Raw genomic sequence first — 20,913 nt, forward strand, 5'->3', positions numbered from 1 at the left:
CTTTCTAATAGACTCTACTGCCTTCTCAGCATGCTAGTTAGAATGAGGTAAGCTGAATGCTGGACAGGACCACGTGGCAGGGTCTGTGAGCCTCAGTCCAACTGCCCATGAGGAAATGAATCCACCTGAGCTTAGAAGCCAATCTTTCTCTAGTTGAACATTCAGAGGAAATTTGAGCCTTGGCTAATATCTTGATTATGGCCTACTGAGAGACTGAAGCAGAAGACCTACTCAAGCAATACCTAAATCCCCATCCACAGAAACTTTTAGATTTTAAAAGTGCATTGCTATAATTGACTAATTCTGGATAATTTATTATGTAGTATAGAAAATTAATGCAATTCTCACATGTTCTCTTGATATTTATAAGATATTCCAGTTCATCTAGAATTAACAGGAATTCCATTAACAACATTTTTTCCAAAAAACTGTAGCTGTGTATAAATAAAGGAAAAGCAGTGATTTTGTCATTGTGCCCTTATAGTTTCTTTGAATAGAAATCTATGGCTCCAGAACAAATGCCCTAAATTTATTTTGAACAAACAAATAATTAAAGATTATAGATGTGTGTGTATAATTAATATTATATATTATGTAATATATTAAATATGTAATAAATACAGATATCATATATATACACATATATCTGTGTGTGTATGTGTATGTGTGTGTGTGTGTATATATATATATATATATAGCAACTCATGTATAGCTGTTGACAGTTTAAAGGCACTCATAAATAACCTTTTTAAAAATGAGAGTTTTCTAGGAAAAAAACTAAAGGATTCCTTTAAAAGCTGCATGAAGATTTCCTCCAGTAACGTTTGTGAATATACAGAATATAAGGATCAAGGGATTCTAAATCTCAAGTTAAACAAAACATTTATTAAGTGCACCATATAGTTTAGACCAGGTACAAATGGAGATAAAGTTAAAATAATTGTTTTTGTGTTAGTGTGAACATGAAATCTAAAGAAGCCAGCCAACTTTAGTTCTTTTCCATGTTCTGCCACCTAACAGCTATGAGACAAGGACAATCTCCACGCTTCAGGTTCCTCACTTCTAACATGAAAACACATCCACCTCAGATGAGGATTAAATGAGGTAGGACACATGCAGCATTGGGAACAGTTTCTGGCATATGACAGAATGTAAACACAACTTCTGGCTAATCTACAAAAGGGATCATATGAATATGACTTACCTCTGTGTATAATGGTTTTTCCAGGTGCCATATAGGAGTATAAGAAAGAAAAGTTTTAAAAATCCTTTCAAGCCTTAAAATCTTTACCCATTTTTTCTTCTATCACCGAAAGTGCTCCAGTTAAGAAGAAAAAGCACATTCTTTCGATACCTATTTATCAAGTCCATCCTATGTTCTAGGACACATAGCTGACTGACGTCTACTAAGATAAAAGCCCACTCCTGACTTGGAGGAGCTGACCTAGAGAGCAGCAGAAGCAGAAGGGCAGTGGTTAAGAGTCCAAACTCTGGGAGCAAACTCTGGATCTTAGGATGTTATGACTTGGGACAATTTCCCTAGCTTAGTTTCCCAGTTTACTGTCCTTTAAAATGGGAATTATAGTTACAATCCCGTAAATTTATTATAAGGATTAACTGAGTTAATATATGTAAAACCCGGAGACAGAACCTGGAATATATGAATCCTCAATAATTACATTTCCAGGAGGAAAGACAGGAAAGCAAACAGTATGGTAAGTGTGATGATGGGCCGTGGGCTTTGCACAAGGAGCCAGATTAATAACAGGGTCTTGAACCATAAGGGGACAGGACACTTACTTCAAAATCTCTTGCTGATTCCACTGGGCATATGCAGAGGGTACTGCTGCTGAGCAGAGTGGACCTCTAACAAGTTATTTTTGAAAATATATTTATACCATAAACCAAAAAATATCTTTTCCAAAGTGTGGCATTGGAAACTAATTTACCATTTACATTACCATTTCTTACACATGCATCATTCTTGAGATCAAAACTCCTGAATATTACATGAGGCCTATTGTAAGTGAAAAGAATCCTTAAAATTAAGATTAAGTTGTGAAGTGTTTACAAGAGAATGTTACCTATCCAACTGGCTCATGGAGGACAGTTTAGATGACCAGTTTTCCTCCCTAATACTTGTCAATCATTTGAGAGTCAAATTCAAATGATTACAAAAAAAGGGAAAATAATTATGGGTTATGTACATGACACAACTTTGATGAAGCTGGTAGAATTTAGCAAGTACTTGCTACTTGGTGGCTTGAACCACAAAACTCTAGGGTTTCCTGTATATAAACACAAAGACATAGAGTATAGCCATACCAATTAGGCTCATTCATTTCATTCTTTTTCTTTCCTTTTCTTAAAATAAATTTTCATAGGGTCTATAGTGTGTCATAGTTACTATTGGCAGATATGAATGGCTTCTAAAATCACTCCTAATATCTAGGGCTCATAATTAAGGGAAATGTGAACCAATTATTATAAAAGCATATTTTCAGTACCCAAACAGTTTTTTTTTTTTTATTTTGACCACGTTCAATTCTTTCTTTTATAGTTTCATCATCCTGTGTATCTCTTCATTATGTTAACTTAAAATTATTTGTGTGACTGCTTGGTGAATACCCAGTTCCTTGCTGGATCATGGACACTGGGTAATCAAAATATTTTTGTTTCACCTTTGTATCCAGTATTCCAACAAATGCTGGAGTGAACACATGATACCAATAAATAAGTATTCAGTGAGTGAAAAAATTAATGCAGTCTTGGAGAGCAAATTTTCATTAACTAAGACTTTATAACCATTCACACAAAATCTAGGCAGATTTTATGATCCACAAAGAATGTCTTTTCAAAAAAATTTTAGGCAAAACCACTATCATGCTGTAGGAGGACAATATCATTAATTATGTCATCTCTGAAAACTAAGAAAGGCAATAAACATAGCTCATGAATTAGCCTTAAATTGGCCAAAGTGTAGAATGTGTTTCCATTCCTAATTGATGCAATTTTATTCACAGAGATCTCCCTCTCCCTCTCCCTCTCCCTCTCCCTCTCCCTCTCCCTCTCCCTCTCCCTCTCCCTCTCCCTCTCCCTCTCCCTCTCCCTCTCCCTCTCCCTCTCCCTCTCCCTCTCCCTCTCCCTCTCCCTCTCCCTCTCCCTAAACCAGATTTCTGGCTTTTCCAATGGTACTTCATAAACTCTTAGCTAACACACAACAGGTTTGTCACAAATTACCAAGTGATAAGATTTGACATCAGGCAATATGGACACCACCACCATACCACATCTTAAAAATACCTTTTTGTTAGGCAATACAAATAGATAACATGATGCAGATTTTTCTGGCTTGCTTGAATAATGCCTTTAACCACTCTCTACAGGATCAAGTGAGCAGAGAATATTCTACAATTGATTGTGTACAATCTGTGCAATGTTTGTTGCAGCTGTTACAAAAAAAAAGAGGCATGTAAATCATATTTGGATTCACAAAACAAAGTACTTATGTAGTGGAACATAATAAAAAAAGTTAGAGAATATTTTATTTTACAGTGTATGATTCAATAAAATGATGATATAGCTCTGAATTCTTGTCCTGCTACCACTTGTAGTTCTTTCAGTGATAGACAAAAGAAATTAATATGCTTTTTGAAAGAAAATGATAGCCTGAGCATTCTTACTCAGTTTTTAAGCCTGAAACCTAAGGACTTGAAAGAAAGATATTTAGAGAGGTTGTAATGTTATTTTAAGTATGTGCTATTAACAAATTTACTTTTTTTACATTTGCATTATTGCAGGAGGCTAATAAAATACATCAAGTTGCACCTAATTCATCCTCAGTGATCTGGCCAATTCAATTTTCTATACTCACAAAGGTCTTTGCTTTTCAAAGCTATAAATTTCCTTGCATATAGCTATCATGTCCCCTGTAAACATTAGGAAGTATCCCAGGTTTTTGTGGCAGGTAGGAAAAGCCTTTTTTGTTGTTGTTGTTTTTAAGAAGATTTCAGAGGATTCTTCAGATTCGAGAAGTCAGAATGCATTGTTTTGCATGTCTGTTCTTCTTCAAGAAGCTACCCATAAAAAGCATTATGGGTAATGCCCAGCCAAGTGGCTCTCAGATTCTCATTTTAGAGAAGAGTTATTCATATTACACAGAATTAGCAGATATAGCTTCGTAAGAAATCCATTGCACTATATAACCATGCTTGTCTACTGAATTCAGGGCAGGAAAATCCTTCACTGGAATTTGTGTGTTATTAACTAAAGTCCACACTTTTCTGCTTTTAGTTTTACCTAATGTCCTTTTTGTTCAGGATCCCATCCAAGATTCCATATTACTCATTATGTCCCGTTAGGGTCTACTCCCTTTTTTGATGACCTGAACATTTTTGAGGAGTACTTGTTAGATATTTCATGGACTATCTCTAACTTGAGATTGTTTGGATGTTTTTGTCATAATGAGACTGTGGTTATGAGCTTTAAGAAAGAGATCACAGAAGAAAAGTGACATTCTGTGCTGTTCTGATAAGCGGAAATACTATCAAAATGACTTAGCACTGTTGATATTGACCTTAGTCATCTAGTTTGAGGAAGTGGTTGTTAAGTCTCTCTAGTGTAAAGTTACCTTTCCCCTCTTTCATGACAGCACTCTCTAGAAGGTGTGACTCTGTGCAGTTCAGCCTTAAGGAATGGGGAATCATGCTTCCCTTCTTTGAGGCAGAGCAACTACAGAAACTTTTAAATTTCATAAACGAAGAAATCTGAAGTCAAATCCTGTTTAGTTCACATCTATAATCCATCACATGCTGAAAGCAAAACTATATGCATGCACATAAACACAAAAATACATACACACGTGCATTATGTGTTATGCAATAACACCTTCCCCTATAGCAAAATCAAGAACCATGACAAACACTGTGATTTGTCATTTTGCTAAAGAACAGAAGAACTGACTCATTGGAGAGTTCTAATTTCCATCATAAAGAAAGTAAATGGCTTCCCCATTCCTAATACCACAATATCACCTGGTTTGGGGTCTCCAGGGATTGGGGTCATTAGAGTGAATAAGACTCCATGATGTAAAGTCTTGAGAATATAAGAGGAGTGTGTATTTTTAAGATGATGTGAGTTTCCCAGTGAGCATATTTTATTTCTAGGCATAAATATGTGTTTGCTTAAATATCCACATGGCCCATGTTACAGGACTGTTATTCTTGCTCAGCAACATGGAATTTCTATGTTTTCACAGAACCAGATTTCTACTCATATTTTATCTGAAACTTGCTGGACTACCAGGGCATGCATACTCCTAATATTAACCAGGAATCTCTTTGTGCTATAAAAAGGCACAGAATGCATTGTAAGGCATGAGCCATTTGATAAATGCTGAAGAGAATTCTACCTACAGTTTGTTTTATAAAATGCATATTCTTAGAAGTGTATAATGACCCAATTGAAAACACAAGATCAGATTCAAGAAAAAAGGGCCACATGAGACCCATTGGTTAGCTAATATCATTTAGTGTACCTTATTGCCTCTCTGAACAGATTCTTGGTACTGAAATGATTCTTCCTGAAATATTTAATGCCTTTGTTTTCAAAATGGAACCACTGAGATTTTTTTCCAGGAGGATTCATTTAAATTCCCAGGATCAAACAAACTTCAAAGAATAAAGCATTCATTTATGAAAGCATTCATATATAACACAAATAGAAGAGTATAATGCATATATCCTGCCTGACAGTAAAAGTGTGTAATTTTAAATAGATAGAGACCACGATGTAAGACTTATGGACCTGAGGAGAGTAATTTGACTCAATTCCCTAGGATATTCTATGCTATGCAAATTGCAAATGCATAAGATACACAAAGGTAAGGGAGAAAGAAAGGGCTCTTTACCTCTGCATTCATAAATTTATAGGACCTTATGATTGTCCTTTCCTTTCTCACTCAGGAAGACAGATGGACTCAATCTCACATTACACAATGTTAAGAACTATCCTTAAAGATGCCTGAAATTAACAGCTCTATAGGATACGAATACAGAAATACTTGTATTTTTCATAGTATCTATTACTTGAGTAAAGCATGCTTGTTGTGATATCCCCAGTTTTAAATCTTAGTATTATCTTTTTGACAAACACTTCTGAATTACTTTTTTTATGGCAGAACTGTACCTGCTACCTGATGATCTACCTGTTTTCCTTATCTGTTTGCCTTGTTATCTTATTGCCTTAGGGAAGAGTCTGGGGTGTGAAGGTCACTCTCCCTATTGTCACAGCATCTGGTCATTCACCCTTTCATAGAATTGCAAATTCTAAACCTGCTCTCTCTATATCCAATTATTGCTTATGTCCAAGTCCATTAAAAACTTGACAGTAAGTTTCCATCATCTTATTTGTTACCTTCTTCAGGAAACTCCATTGCATAGGAGTGAGCTGAAGGGTTTGTATCAATCTATCCATTCATTTACCTCATACGTCCATCCATCTTTCCATCCTTCCACTTATTAAACACTGTGTGGAGGATGGGGCAGGAGGGATTCTAGAACTCTCTGTAGCACAGCAGGCACATATTTAAGGAAGGAAAAGAAATCACAATATTGTAACAGAACTGCAAGATTTAGAAAGAGCTGGAACATAGAGAAAATTATGAAAGATGAGACTGGAGAAATAAGGGAAAACTCTCTGTTCTAAAATATTTCCCCTAGATTTTATTTCCTACGGATTATGCTACTATTTCTAAAGACCCCTTCATATTTTTTTGCCCTAAGAACAGTTACTCTGAAAAATAATGGCAATTCAGTCAAGTCTGCATGATCCCATTTTCTCCAAATCATTCCTGCTATTTTTATTTAACCTCAGTCTATAAGACCTATTTTTAGTTAAAAATTAAAATTTAAGCTTCCCTTACTTTGATTGTAAAAATGGCAAGCTCATAATGCATGATATATACAGCAAGCATGTAAGAGAAAATAAAAAATATTCTTCAATTTTATCACTTAAATTAATCACTGTGAATATTGTTTCTGTTATTAATAGTACTGCAATATATTCCCTGTTGACAGTTTTATAAATATACTTACAAACTCATCCTCACCTCCCACTCTACCCTCCCATACAATCAGAGCTATAACATGCTCATGGCATTTTAAAAAATGAGAAAAGTAATAGTATGTAGGTACAGATTTGTGAGAATGAAATAACACACTTAAACTATCCAACCCAGAACTTTGTAAAATAAATGGTCGAAATATTGGCTTCTAATTTTACTACTGTAATTTATTCAGGCATATCACCTACTGGTTCATTCAACATCTTGTGGACATTTCGTTTTTAACAGCTGTGGTCGTGGGTCACTGAAGTCTCGGCCTTTCACCAGAGGATCTTGGGTTGAGGGTCTACTGATCCTGCCATTTATGGCCTGGGGGAACTTGTACATGGTTTCCTCATTTTCAGCCTGTAAATAATGTTGTTTATCTTTCAAATTCTTTTGAAGGATTAGAGATCATGTGTGTGAGGTGTCATAGTAAGTACCTAGTGACTAATAACACCCATGATTTCCAGTGTTTCTGCTCTGATGGCTGCAGTGAACACCTTCATGTATTTTGCTTTTTTCCTCTGTCAAACTGTTTTCCTTGGGAATGATTCCCAGAAGTTGAATTACTGAGTCAAAGGATATAAAAGTACTTAGTTTTTGTTTTTTTTTTTTTTTTTTGGTACTCACTATTATGCTGTTTTCCAGTAAGTTTCAATCAGTATGTAATGTAATAAGCAAAGCACATCATACATTTAAGAATGTTCCTATACCTGTTTCATTTAAGTTTGAATCCCTTGCTCATCAGTTGAAAAGAGAAGAATCTAGGATGGATTTTACTGCAGGAATTCCAAACCACTGGGAATCAAACAGATGCAGCTAACTTGTTTTACATTTGGGAGACCACCAGTCAGCCATGCTCAGTAACAATTTTCAGAAACATCTGGATTTAAACTTACAGCCTGAACATGACAAGTTAAGTAGTGTAGGATTATAAAAAAGCTTCATTCCTAGAGTCCTCAAAAATGTGAATTCTCTGAGATTTTCATATTTTTTAAGTGATCAGAAAAACTACAAACAATGTTATCTATAAGACTCATATATCATTTTGGCATTATGGAATACTGGTCTACTCCAAGTTTTGTTGGTCCCTGAGGCTTCTTGCAAAGGAGAAGGTAGAAAAATTCTTACTAAAAACAATTTTATTCAAAGGACCACAAAGGTATATGCTGTCTTCAAGTTATATCTATTGAATCTTACTAAATTTACGTAAAACTGAAATATCTAACTTAAAAGAATAGTAAAGGAAGAAAAAGTACTGGTTTCAGAACCAATACAGGACTTATGACATTCTAATGATGTCCTAAGGCTCGCTGAAGTGCAAGCTTCTGGAATGCATAGTCCATATCAGATGCATTGTTCTTCAGTGACAAGCATAGTGATAGGCAGCACAGTCCTGTAAGCCTAGGTATCTGGTGACCATTCCAGTCCTAACTGTGGGTTCAATATATTACCCACAAGTTTAGTGTCTTGTATCAATCAATTGATTATGCTCATTGGGTCACAGACTCTATGGGTCAATGTCTTAGACAGGGTAAAATAGCAATAGATTGCTTCTCTTCCATGAAGAGAAGGACCCTGGCTCCAAAGCTTAAAGAAACTAAATGGGTGGAGACTATAATCCTGTGAAGGCTCTCTTACTCACATGTCTACAGACTGGGCTAGGATGACTCAGATATGAGGACTTACTAACCAGAGCTCCTTCACATATCCTCCTCTATATGGCTTGACTTCCTCACAACATGGTGGACTTCTAACATGGCAGCTCAAGCCTCTGAATGTGAGTGTCGTGGTAAACAAGATAAAATGGAATTTCCTTTAGAAAGATTCAAGGCAAAGGGAATTCTTTACAGGAGGATAGCATGTAAGACAAGAGGTACTTTTATAACCATCTTTGGAAAATGCAAGATTGTTCTCCAAGTTCTATACTCTATATAATTTACTTGTACCTTTTCAATCTTATTAAATTAAAAAGCTGAATTTTATTTACTTAGTAGTAGTACTTGAACATGACGAGGATGTTTTTGGCTCTAAATTTTAAAAACTGTCTATAATTTTTTCAAACTACACTCCCATCCATGGACAAATAGCAGTGTGTGTCTCCCTGACATAAAATCTCCTTCTTACCATTGATTTTACAGGTGCCCACTAATCAGAGAAGGATTAAACACATGCTAACCTCATTGACCTCAGGGGATATTTTGTAGTTAACAGAAGAGAGATTTTTCAAAATATTTGGTGAATTATCTGAATATAAAAAATGTTTAATAAACTTACAGGGTTTTATTTAAATATTTTAATTGTCTTTGATACTTTTAAGGCCATGATATCTAAAATCAGATCTAAAGGAAGTTATTTCAAAATAATAGGCTAATAATATATAGAGATAACTTATGCTCAGGATAATTCATTTCCAAAGTAACTTTTTTCATTGCAAACTGATCAAGTTTTTGTCCCATATGAAACATAATTGTCACAAAATTTTAAAAATTCCTTTCTCTCTGATAGGAAGGTTTCATAGTCTGATATATACATTTGATTCTCAAATTCTCAGTGAAGAGCTGATTGTGGGATTTCCACTTCTAGTGTCAGCTTTAATCATTTATCTGAATAAAGGTCTCCTAAATTTATTAGTATACCTTGACCGTCAGTAAGAGATACTACTGACAGTGTCACTTTCAGGTGTCTTTATTAATTATCTGGGATTTTTTAAAGCATAGACTTGAATTCAAGTCTACTTTCACATACTAAATAATATTTTTTGAAAGTCAAAACATACATAGCATGTAGTCTTTTTAAATGGAATAAATGATAATTTTTGCACAAACAGCACCCTAATCCGTTAATGTTGAAATGGTAAAGGATCTCTTCTATTGAATATTTTTATTCTTATTTGGTCTTCAGCAGAAAGAAATATAACTTGATACTACAATGAAGTGCTTCTAAGTGAAAAATGTAGATAAAATAGTTTAAGACACTATCTTTATCTGTATCAAAATAACCCCAACATGAGGTAATATGACTAAATAACTCATTTGTTTGGGGGAAAGATATCAAGGAATTATTTGCCACTGACAGATTTTTTAAATTAAAAAGAAAAACACACAAAAAAAACTGTTCTAGGACAGAAAGAATCAGAAGAAGAGTAGTCATCTTATAGAACCTAAAATCCATGTATGGAAAATTCTTCTGATTGCCAAATGAAGGTTATTTATTATGGACATATCCTCCAAAAACTTAAGAAAAGCTTCATTTTAATCTTTTATCTGCTCCCCCACCATTCATAATTGTTTTAATTTTTGAAAGAAAATTCCAAAGAGGAGAAAATAATAAAGAGTTCTCAGATTTACCCATTCAGAAAGTCTGAGTTCAAATTTTACATCTGTGTCCAAGTAGACAGGCAAACTTCTAAACATCATTTGATTCCACTGGCCCTCAGTTTCTTTATCTATAAAATTGCTTTGATATATCCATTATTTATTAAAAAAATGCATGTATTTATCTATTTGGAGGATGATACTGTAGACTAAAATAGACCTTGGAACGCCCTATTTGTTACTAAACGTCATTATTCTTTTTCATACTTCCTTTGATGACAGAACATCCAGCAACTATTCCCCTCTTTTCAGATTGTGTTATATGGATGACATCAATCCATAATTATGTGTCTCCTAAAGTACAAACTGTATAACTAAACATAAGCGATCACTTCCCAGCCTCCATGAATATGTACTTGCTATATTGTCAGCTATCTCCTGAGAAGGGAGGAAAATCAGCAGACATAATAGAAGATGAAAAGGATGGGGAGGGGAGAGGAAGAATAAAGAAAATTAAAATTGAGAAATGAGTCCTCCCTGATCTACAGTTTCCTATTTCAGGAAAAGACCCTGTCATTCAGCATCAGCACTAGAATCCTTCAGACCACTTCACTGACCATGCAGTTGCCCCAGATAGCTTAAGCACTACAGCATGCATGTAGGCATATGTACAGCCTGGCAGTGTCCACCAGGCCCCTACAGTGTCCACATGCCACACACTGCTGGCTCTCATCATTTAATGGAAAGCGGAGGTCAAACAAACAGACACACATTGAGTTGTCTGGTTTCTTAAAATGTGTTTTAGTCTATCTCACCATATAAAAGTACATGGAAATCCTAACTGAATTCAAATTTGTCTTTAACCTGTGTTGTCTTCCCTCCTTTGGTGATTCTATGAAGAAGAATGGACAGAAGGCAGTTGGGTTGTCTGGAGTCTTCCCATCTGCTGTAGTTGGTCTTCATCAGCTATGGAGACAGCTATGGAACCCAGGCTTGTGAGTGTTCAGGCCTCCACCCAGCAGAAGAGAAGATCTGTCACAATTGCCTGCAAGTAGCAACATTCTTGGCCTTGGTCCAAAATACCAGAAATATTTTAATTAATAGGGACAATGATAAATAAAATAGGAAGTGAGATAAAAGGTCATTGCCTGAGAAAACAAGGCCTTTCTCCTCATTTTTACAACTCTCGGATTGACCCGCTAAAATAAAGTGCATGCAAATAATATTTTAAGTTCCAGAATGTGCTGTTTCTTTTCCAAACAGGATTGCCTGCAGATAAATCCAAGAGGGAGGTCATTCAATTGAATGGAAGATATTCAGAAGAGGCAGCTTCACACCATGTAAAGCAATTGTAAGCCTTTCTCTGTGTTTTAGAAATTTTCAGATAAATAGTCAGACTCAATTAAGCTCTATACATTCAAGAAGATGGTGCTTCTATGGAGAGAGGTGGGAGGGAATGCAGATGGGGTTGCCTGGTCTGTCAACAGACGGTGGGAGGGCAGAGAGAATTGGCTATTGTGCTTCCAACAGCAGCAAAACCTTCGTGCCATGACCAATTTAACCATGGAGCTTTAGAGTTGGGCTGTGGATAAATGGTTGTCTGAAACAGAATTTGAGAAAAGGGCAACTCATTTAGTATGAAAGAATTAAGGATTTATACACAAAGGCAACTCCAGAAAAAAAATTTTTTTTAAATGGACTTAATGGTTTGAGGATTGACAGGAGGAGACATGGTTAAAGTTGCTGTTGCTAATCCCATGGTTGGTTCATAGCATAGGTCATGGAGTCAGACAGCCCCAGGTTGGCTGTTGGCCTGCAATTTAGCCATTGTGGAAAAGTGGTGTCCTCTCCCCATCCCTCAGCTTCTTCATTTGGCAAGTGATTCATTCAATTATAATACTTTCTACTTCATACTGGCTTTTAAAAGTAGTCAATAAATTAAAACATGTAAAGTTCTTCTAAGTATTCTAATATTAGAATATTTTAATAGTTTGAGAAAAAGTTTCCAACAGTTAACTAACACTAAACCTAGAACTGTCCCTAGCAATAACTAATGCTTACTTAACATTTATGGTATGATACAACTTACACAAAGTAATTTATGTGAATTATGTTTACATTTAGCAATAACCTTTTAATTATTGGTGCTGTTATGAACTCAATTTAACTCATAATGAACTGAGATATAGAGAAGTGAAGGAATTTGCCCAAGATCACACAGCAAGTAAATGGTATTGCCAGGAATTCAAAACCAGCAGTAATGTTGTAGGCACAACATATGTCATTTTACTCTACATTTTAAGTCATTAAATACTCAGTTTATTAAACAAACCTATTGATTCATTCAATAAATATTGAAGTGACTGTCACTGGATAGCTCTATTCTTTTTTTAAAAAAGTGAGTGAAATAGGAAAATGATGATAACACTGGTAATGTTGGTGATGAGGATACACTCTCTGCATCTTAACATCTGCATAATTAAGACAAGTGATGCCAAGACCTGCTTTGAACAACAAATCTTGAGTTGTAATAAATACCCACTGGACTATAAAAGTCTGCTGTATATTAATAGTGAAGATAAGAATAGTGTTTAAATGCTTTACAAAATCCCAGGACTATCTTTAAGGGTTTATAGGGGAAATGAAATTTGGATGATTATTTGTTGTTGGTTGTTGTTTATTGTACTGGGAATTGAACCCAGGTCCTCAAACATGAAACAAGTATGCACTCCACAGCTGAGCTATATCCGCAGGCCTGAATCAGATTTTTTTTCCCTCTGTTTGTTTGTATGGGTAGAGGTGGGGGTGGGGTATACTGGAGATTAAACCAAGAATCTTGTACATGCTAGAGAAGCATTCTACCACTAAGCAACAGCCACAGCCCTATTTATTTTAAGTTGTCCAGGCTGACCTCAAATTTATGATCCTTATGCTTCAGCCTCCCAAATAGCTGGGATTACAGGTGTGCATCACCTTACTCAGCTAACTTGGGATTTTAGAGTACTTATTGGTTCTTGGGAAGCAAAAATCCTTCATTGTGTATTACTGTAATGTAACTCATTCAGCTTTAAGAAACAAAATAAAGCCTATCTATAAATTTTCCCCTAATGAATTAATATATACTTATCAATTAAACTTGAAAATACATCATCTTTCAAAACTGTCACCAGTCATTGCCTGGAAATTTACAAGTTGACCATTTGACATTGGCTGATGTGTTTCTATCACTAAGGATTCAAGACATTCACACTGTGCTTACATTTTCTTAACATTCAGCTGTGAGTTTACTTTAGACACATGTTGATATCTGTGCTAATTTGCATGATCATTCAATAGTTCAGGCAAACTTAAGAAACACATTCCCATACAGACTGTATAGTATAAATAAGTAACATTCATCTTACTCTACATTTTCTAATACTTACTGATGAAAGAAAAAAAACCCACATAAGCCCAGATGTACTATTGATGAAATTCTTAGCTACCAGTAGGTCTGTATTTGGCGTTGTATGTTTTACTTCCCTTTCTCTTTTAAAAATTGCTCTTCCACTCACTCACTCACTCGAAGGAAGAAATTCAGATCATTTACATCAACAAAGAAATCCAGGTTATTCAGGACCAAATAAGCCTGAGAGCTTCTCAGTTCTAGTATTTCTATATGAGAATAAGAGAAGAGTATTCAGGTACAGACCCTAGGTATAAATAGCCCCCAAATAAAAAGCATACCACAGAGTGCTTCATTCTTTAGAAACTCCTTTGATAACAGAGGGGGTACATCTTGTGTACACATTATAAAAAGATTTAAACACTAAGAGGCCCTCCCTCCCACAGACCAAGGGTCCAAAACCAAAGGGGATTTGGAATTTCCCAACTTCACTGCAAGAGATGATCTTGTATTGGAACAAGAGTCAAGGATGACTCAGAATGTAATTAGGCTTGTGCATTAGAGCAAATGATACAATATAGCTTGTGGTATTAAAAAAAAAAAAAGAGGAACACAAAGCAGGAAAAGACCCCTAATGTGTCTGCACAGAGACCATTGCAGAATGAAAGCAAAACCCCCTAAATTAGCAAATTATCGCATGGGGGCTGCCAGTGCTCTGTAATCTGTAGCTGAACACCTCTCTTATTGCTTCTTTGATCCATCATCTATACAGGTGAGAACACTTCTCTCTAATCTTTCTATCTAAAACAAGTGACAGAGACAAAAAAGTTTCTAAATATACCGAATGCAAGAGGCTGAGCTGAAGTCCCATTTCTAAGAAAACAGAATGTCTCCAGAGTTTTGTCAACATTCTTGCTAATGCTGCAACTAACAGGATGAAACAGGTACAGGAAGCAGGGGACCATGGAGTCCAGACCTGTTTATCCAGAGATTGGGGACCTGTATCGTTATGCAGGTGCTTTTTCTTTTCTGACATATATCTGCTTTGGGAATATTTCTTTGTTCAAGGGATGATGGGCAGTGGAAAGAAAAGACATGAAATTCCCTTGTCTGTACTCTTCTGAAATGTCACCTCACAGCATGCCAGACACCAAGCCAAGAAATGGCTTAGTCAGGCTCTCCGCCAATTGGCAGGGACCTAAAACTTACTGGGCCTCCTGAAGGGCAATGTTTTTTCCCACACAACAATCCCCACAGTTTACCTTGCAATGGTCCCAGTATTAATACTAATTCTTCTTGTGATATTGGGCAGGGAGCAGGGGTCAGCAAACTTTCTTTTAAAGGCCAGATATTAAAAAATTGAGATGCTGTAGGCTATTTGATTTCAATTGCAATGACTTAACTTGCTTTTGTAGGAGAAAAGCATCAACAAGCATCACAAAAACAAAAAAAAATGTGGCTCTGTTTCAATAAAACTTTATTTACAAGTGCAGGTAGCAGGCAAGATTTGGCTCTAGGGCTATAGTTTGCTGCTTGATATTGACGATGGAACTCAGAATATTAATAAAAATTTCTCACATTACATAGCTAAGTAGCATGAGGAATATAATTGGGTCTTATTTTAAAATATATATTTAATTATAGTTCAAATCTACCCATGGAATTCATTTCTCTCTATTCATTAAAAAAAAAACAAAAAACGACATAGTCATCTCTTAGTGTCAATGGGGAACTGGTTCAAGACCCTCCACAGATATCAAAACCTGTGGATGCTTAAAATTTTACATAAAATAGCTAGGATCTGCATGTAACTCATGACACCTCCTATGTATTTGAAATGTCTGCATTATTTATCATACCTAATATAATATAAATGTTATATTAAAGATTGCACTATATTATTCAGGGAATAATGACAAAAAAAAGTTTGTATGTGTTTCAGTATTTCAGTGTAGACACAAATTTTAAACAAATATTTTTTTTACTTTAGGTGGGTTAAGTTAGATGATGCAAAATCTGCAAAATGAAGGGTCAACGGTATTCTCTGCTAACGCTGCTCTAGACATTATTCTAGAGGTCAATCTGCTACCGAAAGGAATAAATAGTCATAAATAAAAACTGGTAAACAATATGGGTATAGTCCCTACCTCATAGAGCTAAGAGTCTGCAAGAATATCGTCACTCATTCCACATTCTTCTAGGTATAAGGAATGCTAAGGATAGACAAGAAACCTGCTCTAGTGAAATTCACATTCTTAGTAGAGGAAGATGGAATAGACAGAAAATGAATAATATAACATCACACAGGAGTAAATGTCATGAAGAAATTAAATAGCACAATATGATAGCAAGTCATTCAGCAGAATAGGAAAGGTAGGAAGTAATGGTGCTCAGAGAAGACTTTTGCATGAAGACTTGAATAAAGAGGAGGAGCCATCCATGGTAAGAGCTGGGGGAAGAATTTTCTGAGCTGAGCAAATAGCTTGTAAAGTGCCCAAGGCAGGAATGAGCTTGTCTGTTGGAGAAATAACAAGAAGGGCAATGTCATTTGAGTGTCTGGAATGTCGTTTGAAGGTAATAAATGATGAGGCCACTAAAGGGGTGTGGGGCAAATCACATAGGACTTCTTGGTAAGAAATCTGGATTTTGTTCTTATATAATGGAAAACTATAGGGGGTGGGGGGGTTAAGAAAGCAAAGGACACATTCCTATTCATTTTAAATTAAACCAATAACTGTATATGAGATGAGCACTATTTTTAAAAGCCTCAACGTAAAGGGTAGAGTCAGGGGTAAAGAAGGTCTGCAGATACCCATAGGAAAGGACCCACCAGCCCTAGCTCTAAAACCTGAGCTCCATCAATGAAAACAGGCTGGGGAGAACTCATAAGCTGTGACAGCTCCAACTGCCCAGATTCCAGGACCAAAATGGTGTCTATTCCTTCTTGGATCTTTTGATTTAAAAATGTAAAAAACAATAAAACCTAACTATTGATTGAAAAATTAACTCAGATTCTGAAGGGCTCCTCCCTTGCTTAAAAATCAAGGTTCTGTTCTTGAAAGGAATTTGGTAAAGACTTTTCCACAAACCTGATTTAAAAGAAATCATTCCTGTTTACTTTTCTTGGCAATTGCCACTTTTTCCAATTTCTATGCACAAATCAAAGATGTCTTCAAGTTTAGAGACAAATTATTAAAAACGTACTCATCTACTCTCTACTCATTTCACACAATTAGGAAGTCCCCCCCTCATGAAAATAAAGTCCCCCCTCGTGAAAATAAAACACAAGTATATCCTTTCTGGTTTACTATTGTACAGTCACCAGCCTGCAAAACATTTGGTAAAAGCAAAACACACCTTCTAAACATTCTAGAACATTTTATATTCTAAATACAAATATTTAAAATTTGCATCTTAGTAAAACTTTGACATATAAAAGGAAAATAACAATAACAATCCATAACAGATATGGATGTTAATACCTTTCTGTCGTAGAAATGTAGGAAGAGATCATGACAAAAGGGCAAACACACAATAATCATTCATATTTATTGTTACATATCCAAGATGTATTCACTGTCAGACAAGTGATACGTTTGCTAATAATATGAAAAGGAGCTATGATAGAAGAAAGTCAAACTCAGACACACACCCAGGTATTTCACCCAATAAAACTGTGATGTTGGGCATCAATGTCATGCTCCTCTTTGCTATCTGACAAGTCAAGATAACTTTGTCAGCCTACCTCATGTTAACTAAACAAGTTCCCATGGAAAGTTAGTCTTTCTCAATTAAATCCCTCATGTCAGTAGATCAGTGCCATAACAATTCCTGTGTTTATGGTGACCAGTAAATCATTTGCCCCCTTGCATACTTTTCTTCATGTTTAGTTGTAAGACCAGAGAAGTGGCAGAATGAAATTTGAGAATGTAAGTCTCTTAAAGTGACTTGTAATGATGGCTCATGTCTTACAAAGAATTTTTAAAACTCTACTTCACCAGCGTTCAAGGAAGAGAACAGATTAACATAAATTATCAACTAGCATTGGTAACACTCATTTATTCTACATCAGAAACGTTCCTGACAGTGATGCCATGTGCTGCATAATAATCACCATGCTTTGATTAATTATTTTGTCGAATAAATGGATGAATTAATTTCACTTACATACACTGATAGCCTGGGTTTCTGCAGTGCATGGCTTCTTACCCATTCCAATTAATTTGAATAAAAATATAAGTAGTACAAGTGGCAGTCTAGAATATACCAAATGGTTACAGTTTAAAAAAAAAAAGTCCATCTGATAGATAAAAATAAACATATATTACAAGAAATTTAGAATTTGGATTGAAGGAAACCTCTAATTAAGGGAAATTTATGAGAGCCTTTAGCAAATTCTCTGCTGAATGCATTTATTTGGTTTCTTGATCCTCCAACCAATCACATTAACAATGACAAAAGATATGCAAATTTAAACAGACAATAGTCAAGCCAAACTGCTCTGACTCATACCAACTGAGAGACATTTTCAGCAAGTATTCAGCCTGATTTGCTCTTGCAAGGGTCCATATAACCAAAGAACATTTCAGTAGTTATGTTTGGCTATATTCTGAGAGCTGTGCCATAATCATTGACCAAGAACAATGTAAACAAGAATCAAATTTATTTCACAAAATAAATTAACATACGAAATGTGTACATGACTTAAGCCCAGTAGAATTATGTGTTTACCCTGTCACTGCTGAATAATTGCATAGCAACACAAAATATGCATTTCTATGTTTGAATCACCATTTTCATTGTATGTTTTAAGCAAACAAAACATTACATTTTTGGTAGAATAGATCATTCATGACAATTTGGGACTAAATTTCCCTCTAGGTCCCCCTGAAAGAATTTAGACCAATTTATCATGATTGATTCTCATTAAAAAAAACTAGATGGGATAGTATATTAAGAATAATAACAAGCTGTTCAACCAAGCTATTCATTTCTTTACTATGGAAATAAGGTTTGCCAAAGGGAAAAAACTGACATTCTATTTGTAACTACTATCACCTGAAAATTAAGCTACAGATTTTAAAAGACTGCAGAATTCTATTTTCCTTCTTTTCTTCTTCCCACTTATTGATATTTCACCTGTAGTCTGTAATAAGAAGACTAACTGCAATTCCGAATTTGGAAACTCTAGAACAACCAAGTTCCAGTTAACATGTCAAATGAAATAACAGTGATCTTAGTTCAGTCCCTAGTGGACAAAAGTAGAACAACTATTACTCGGCATGATTCAGCAGGGCTGACCTAAATGATTGTGACCAGACAGCAACAAAAAAGAGCATTTGTCCCATCCCTATCTTTTATCCTCTTAAAGGGTAACAGACTACCTTTAAAGAAGCCCGCTCATGTCCCTGTCTATATGCACCAAGTGAATCTGTTAGTAATGATCCGGGGGAGAAGCTTTTCACAGACAGGGACATTACCACCATTCAATTGAATTCGCTTACTGCTGCTTACCTGTTACACAATTAGACAGTAAAGAGAGAAAGGTCTGCAGAAAGTGTCCTCATAGTTTAATAGGCACAGTTTCAATGCAAACTTTTCAGTGGTTTAGTTTGATTTCTATAAATTGGGATTGAATGCATATCCAACATCAACATTCATCTGGATATTGAGACTCCCAAATGGCACTAAAATCCCTGGGAAAGGAGGTACTTCAGGAATATGCAGAGCCTGCTTAAAGTGTTCAGTCTAAATCTGCAGGTGCATGTGTCTGTGAACAGCCACTGCTGGCTGCATTTCTCCTCTCATTGTGACAAGTAATCTCTTCCTGATGAGTCCACATTAAACCTTTTTCTTGATTTTTCTCAAGCACAGAAGAACTAGATGACAGAAATAAGTCCTCTATATCCTGCCACTTGTTGAAATTAACAGTTCCCTCTACTCATACAATTTATTCAACCAATAAATATTATAAAGATTGAAAAAATGGACATTTTGTGGCAATTGCAAAATCCTAGCTGCACAAAATTTTCTAGTGTAAAATTGATTTGATCCTCAATAAATATTGTCATTATGATTTTCTTTTTTCCACCAATTGGCTTAAAAGGTGCATGCTTTCTTTTTTTCTTTCTTTTTCTTTTTTTTTTTTAATTTGGATTTTGACAGACTAAACACTCAAGATAAACTTTTAAAAAGAGAAAAGCAAAGCTGTCATAAGGTGCCAGTATTAGATGCACAAATCCGGGGAGTGGGGAGCGCCCTGCATTCAAATGCTTACATAAGCCCAGAAACCTTGGCTTACTCAGAAAGTCAAACCGGAGAGCCCACTTGCATTCGCAAACACTGCCCCCCTGGAGCAAAAGGTAAACACACAAATGCCCCCCTAAGGAACGCTAAGTTAGCTGCAGACCAAGAAGAGAAAAGGCTCCATGCAATTAAGAAACTGAAAGCAATCACTTACTTTTTGTAGCCACTGAGTATAATTTTCCATCACATGCTCCAGATGTTGAAGTTTCTGGGAAGAGAAATCCGGTTCCACGTGTGGAGCATCTCTCTGCAGAGCGTTTGTGTTGTACTGGTCTGTCGTACTCTCACGACAGTTCCCGTCGTGTTCTGGAAGAATGAAAGTGTAGGCACATTGCCCATGTTGAATCCGGTTATATCTTCTCCCACCGTTTTCTGGACTCCGGCGCTGGTTGCTGCACCCTATGTGAGTCAGAATGGCAGCGAAGAAAGCAAAGGAAAGGAAAACTGTCATTGTACTGCCAGCACTCTCCTTCCGTGTCTCTCGCAAAACTTGCTCCTCTCTTCTGACCTTTAAACTAGTTCTTTATTTCAGGTAAAACTGCTTGTTTGTTTGACTTTTTCCCCCTCAAAGAAAGCGTTTGCAGAAGAATCATAGAAAACTAGCCATTTGTTAGCTTTGTTCTCAAATGTTATTTTTTTATTTCACTGTAATGATAGTTTCCTTCGTTAAAACTTGAGATATTTATTGCATAGTAGCTGAGATTTATTGTTTCCTCTCTGTGTAACCGTTCAGCGTGGAGCCTGCCTGAGTCAGCTGCCTGTACATACTCTAGACCCTTTCCTCTGCCCTATCTGCTGCA

The 20,913-nt window shown here is 35.8% G+C and overlaps 1 protein-coding gene across 4 annotated transcripts in view; it reads right to left on the minus strand.

Moving 5' to 3' along the window:
- Window positions 1–20,564, minus strand: part of Angpt1 (angiopoietin 1) — a 236,205-nt gene extending 215,641 nt beyond the window's left edge. For all 4 annotated transcript variants that reach the window (XM_046464877.2, XM_046464876.2, XM_046464875.2 and 1 more), the window contains exon 1: window positions 20,268–20,564. In XM_046464877.2, the coding sequence (XP_046320833.1) occupies window positions 20,268–20,564 (297 nt within the window). The remainder of the gene's footprint in view (window positions 1–20,267) is intronic.
- Window positions 20,565–20,913: the final 349 nt, after the last annotated feature.

The sequence above is a fragment of the Marmota monax genome, unplaced genomic scaffold, assembly GCF_021218885.2.
Source record: "Marmota monax isolate L192 unplaced genomic scaffold, Marmota_monax_Labrador192_F-V1.1 WCK01_AAM20220418_F8-fsc00003, whole genome shotgun sequence".
In the NCBI taxonomy this organism is placed as follows: domain Eukaryota; kingdom Metazoa; phylum Chordata; class Mammalia; order Rodentia; family Sciuridae; genus Marmota; species Marmota monax.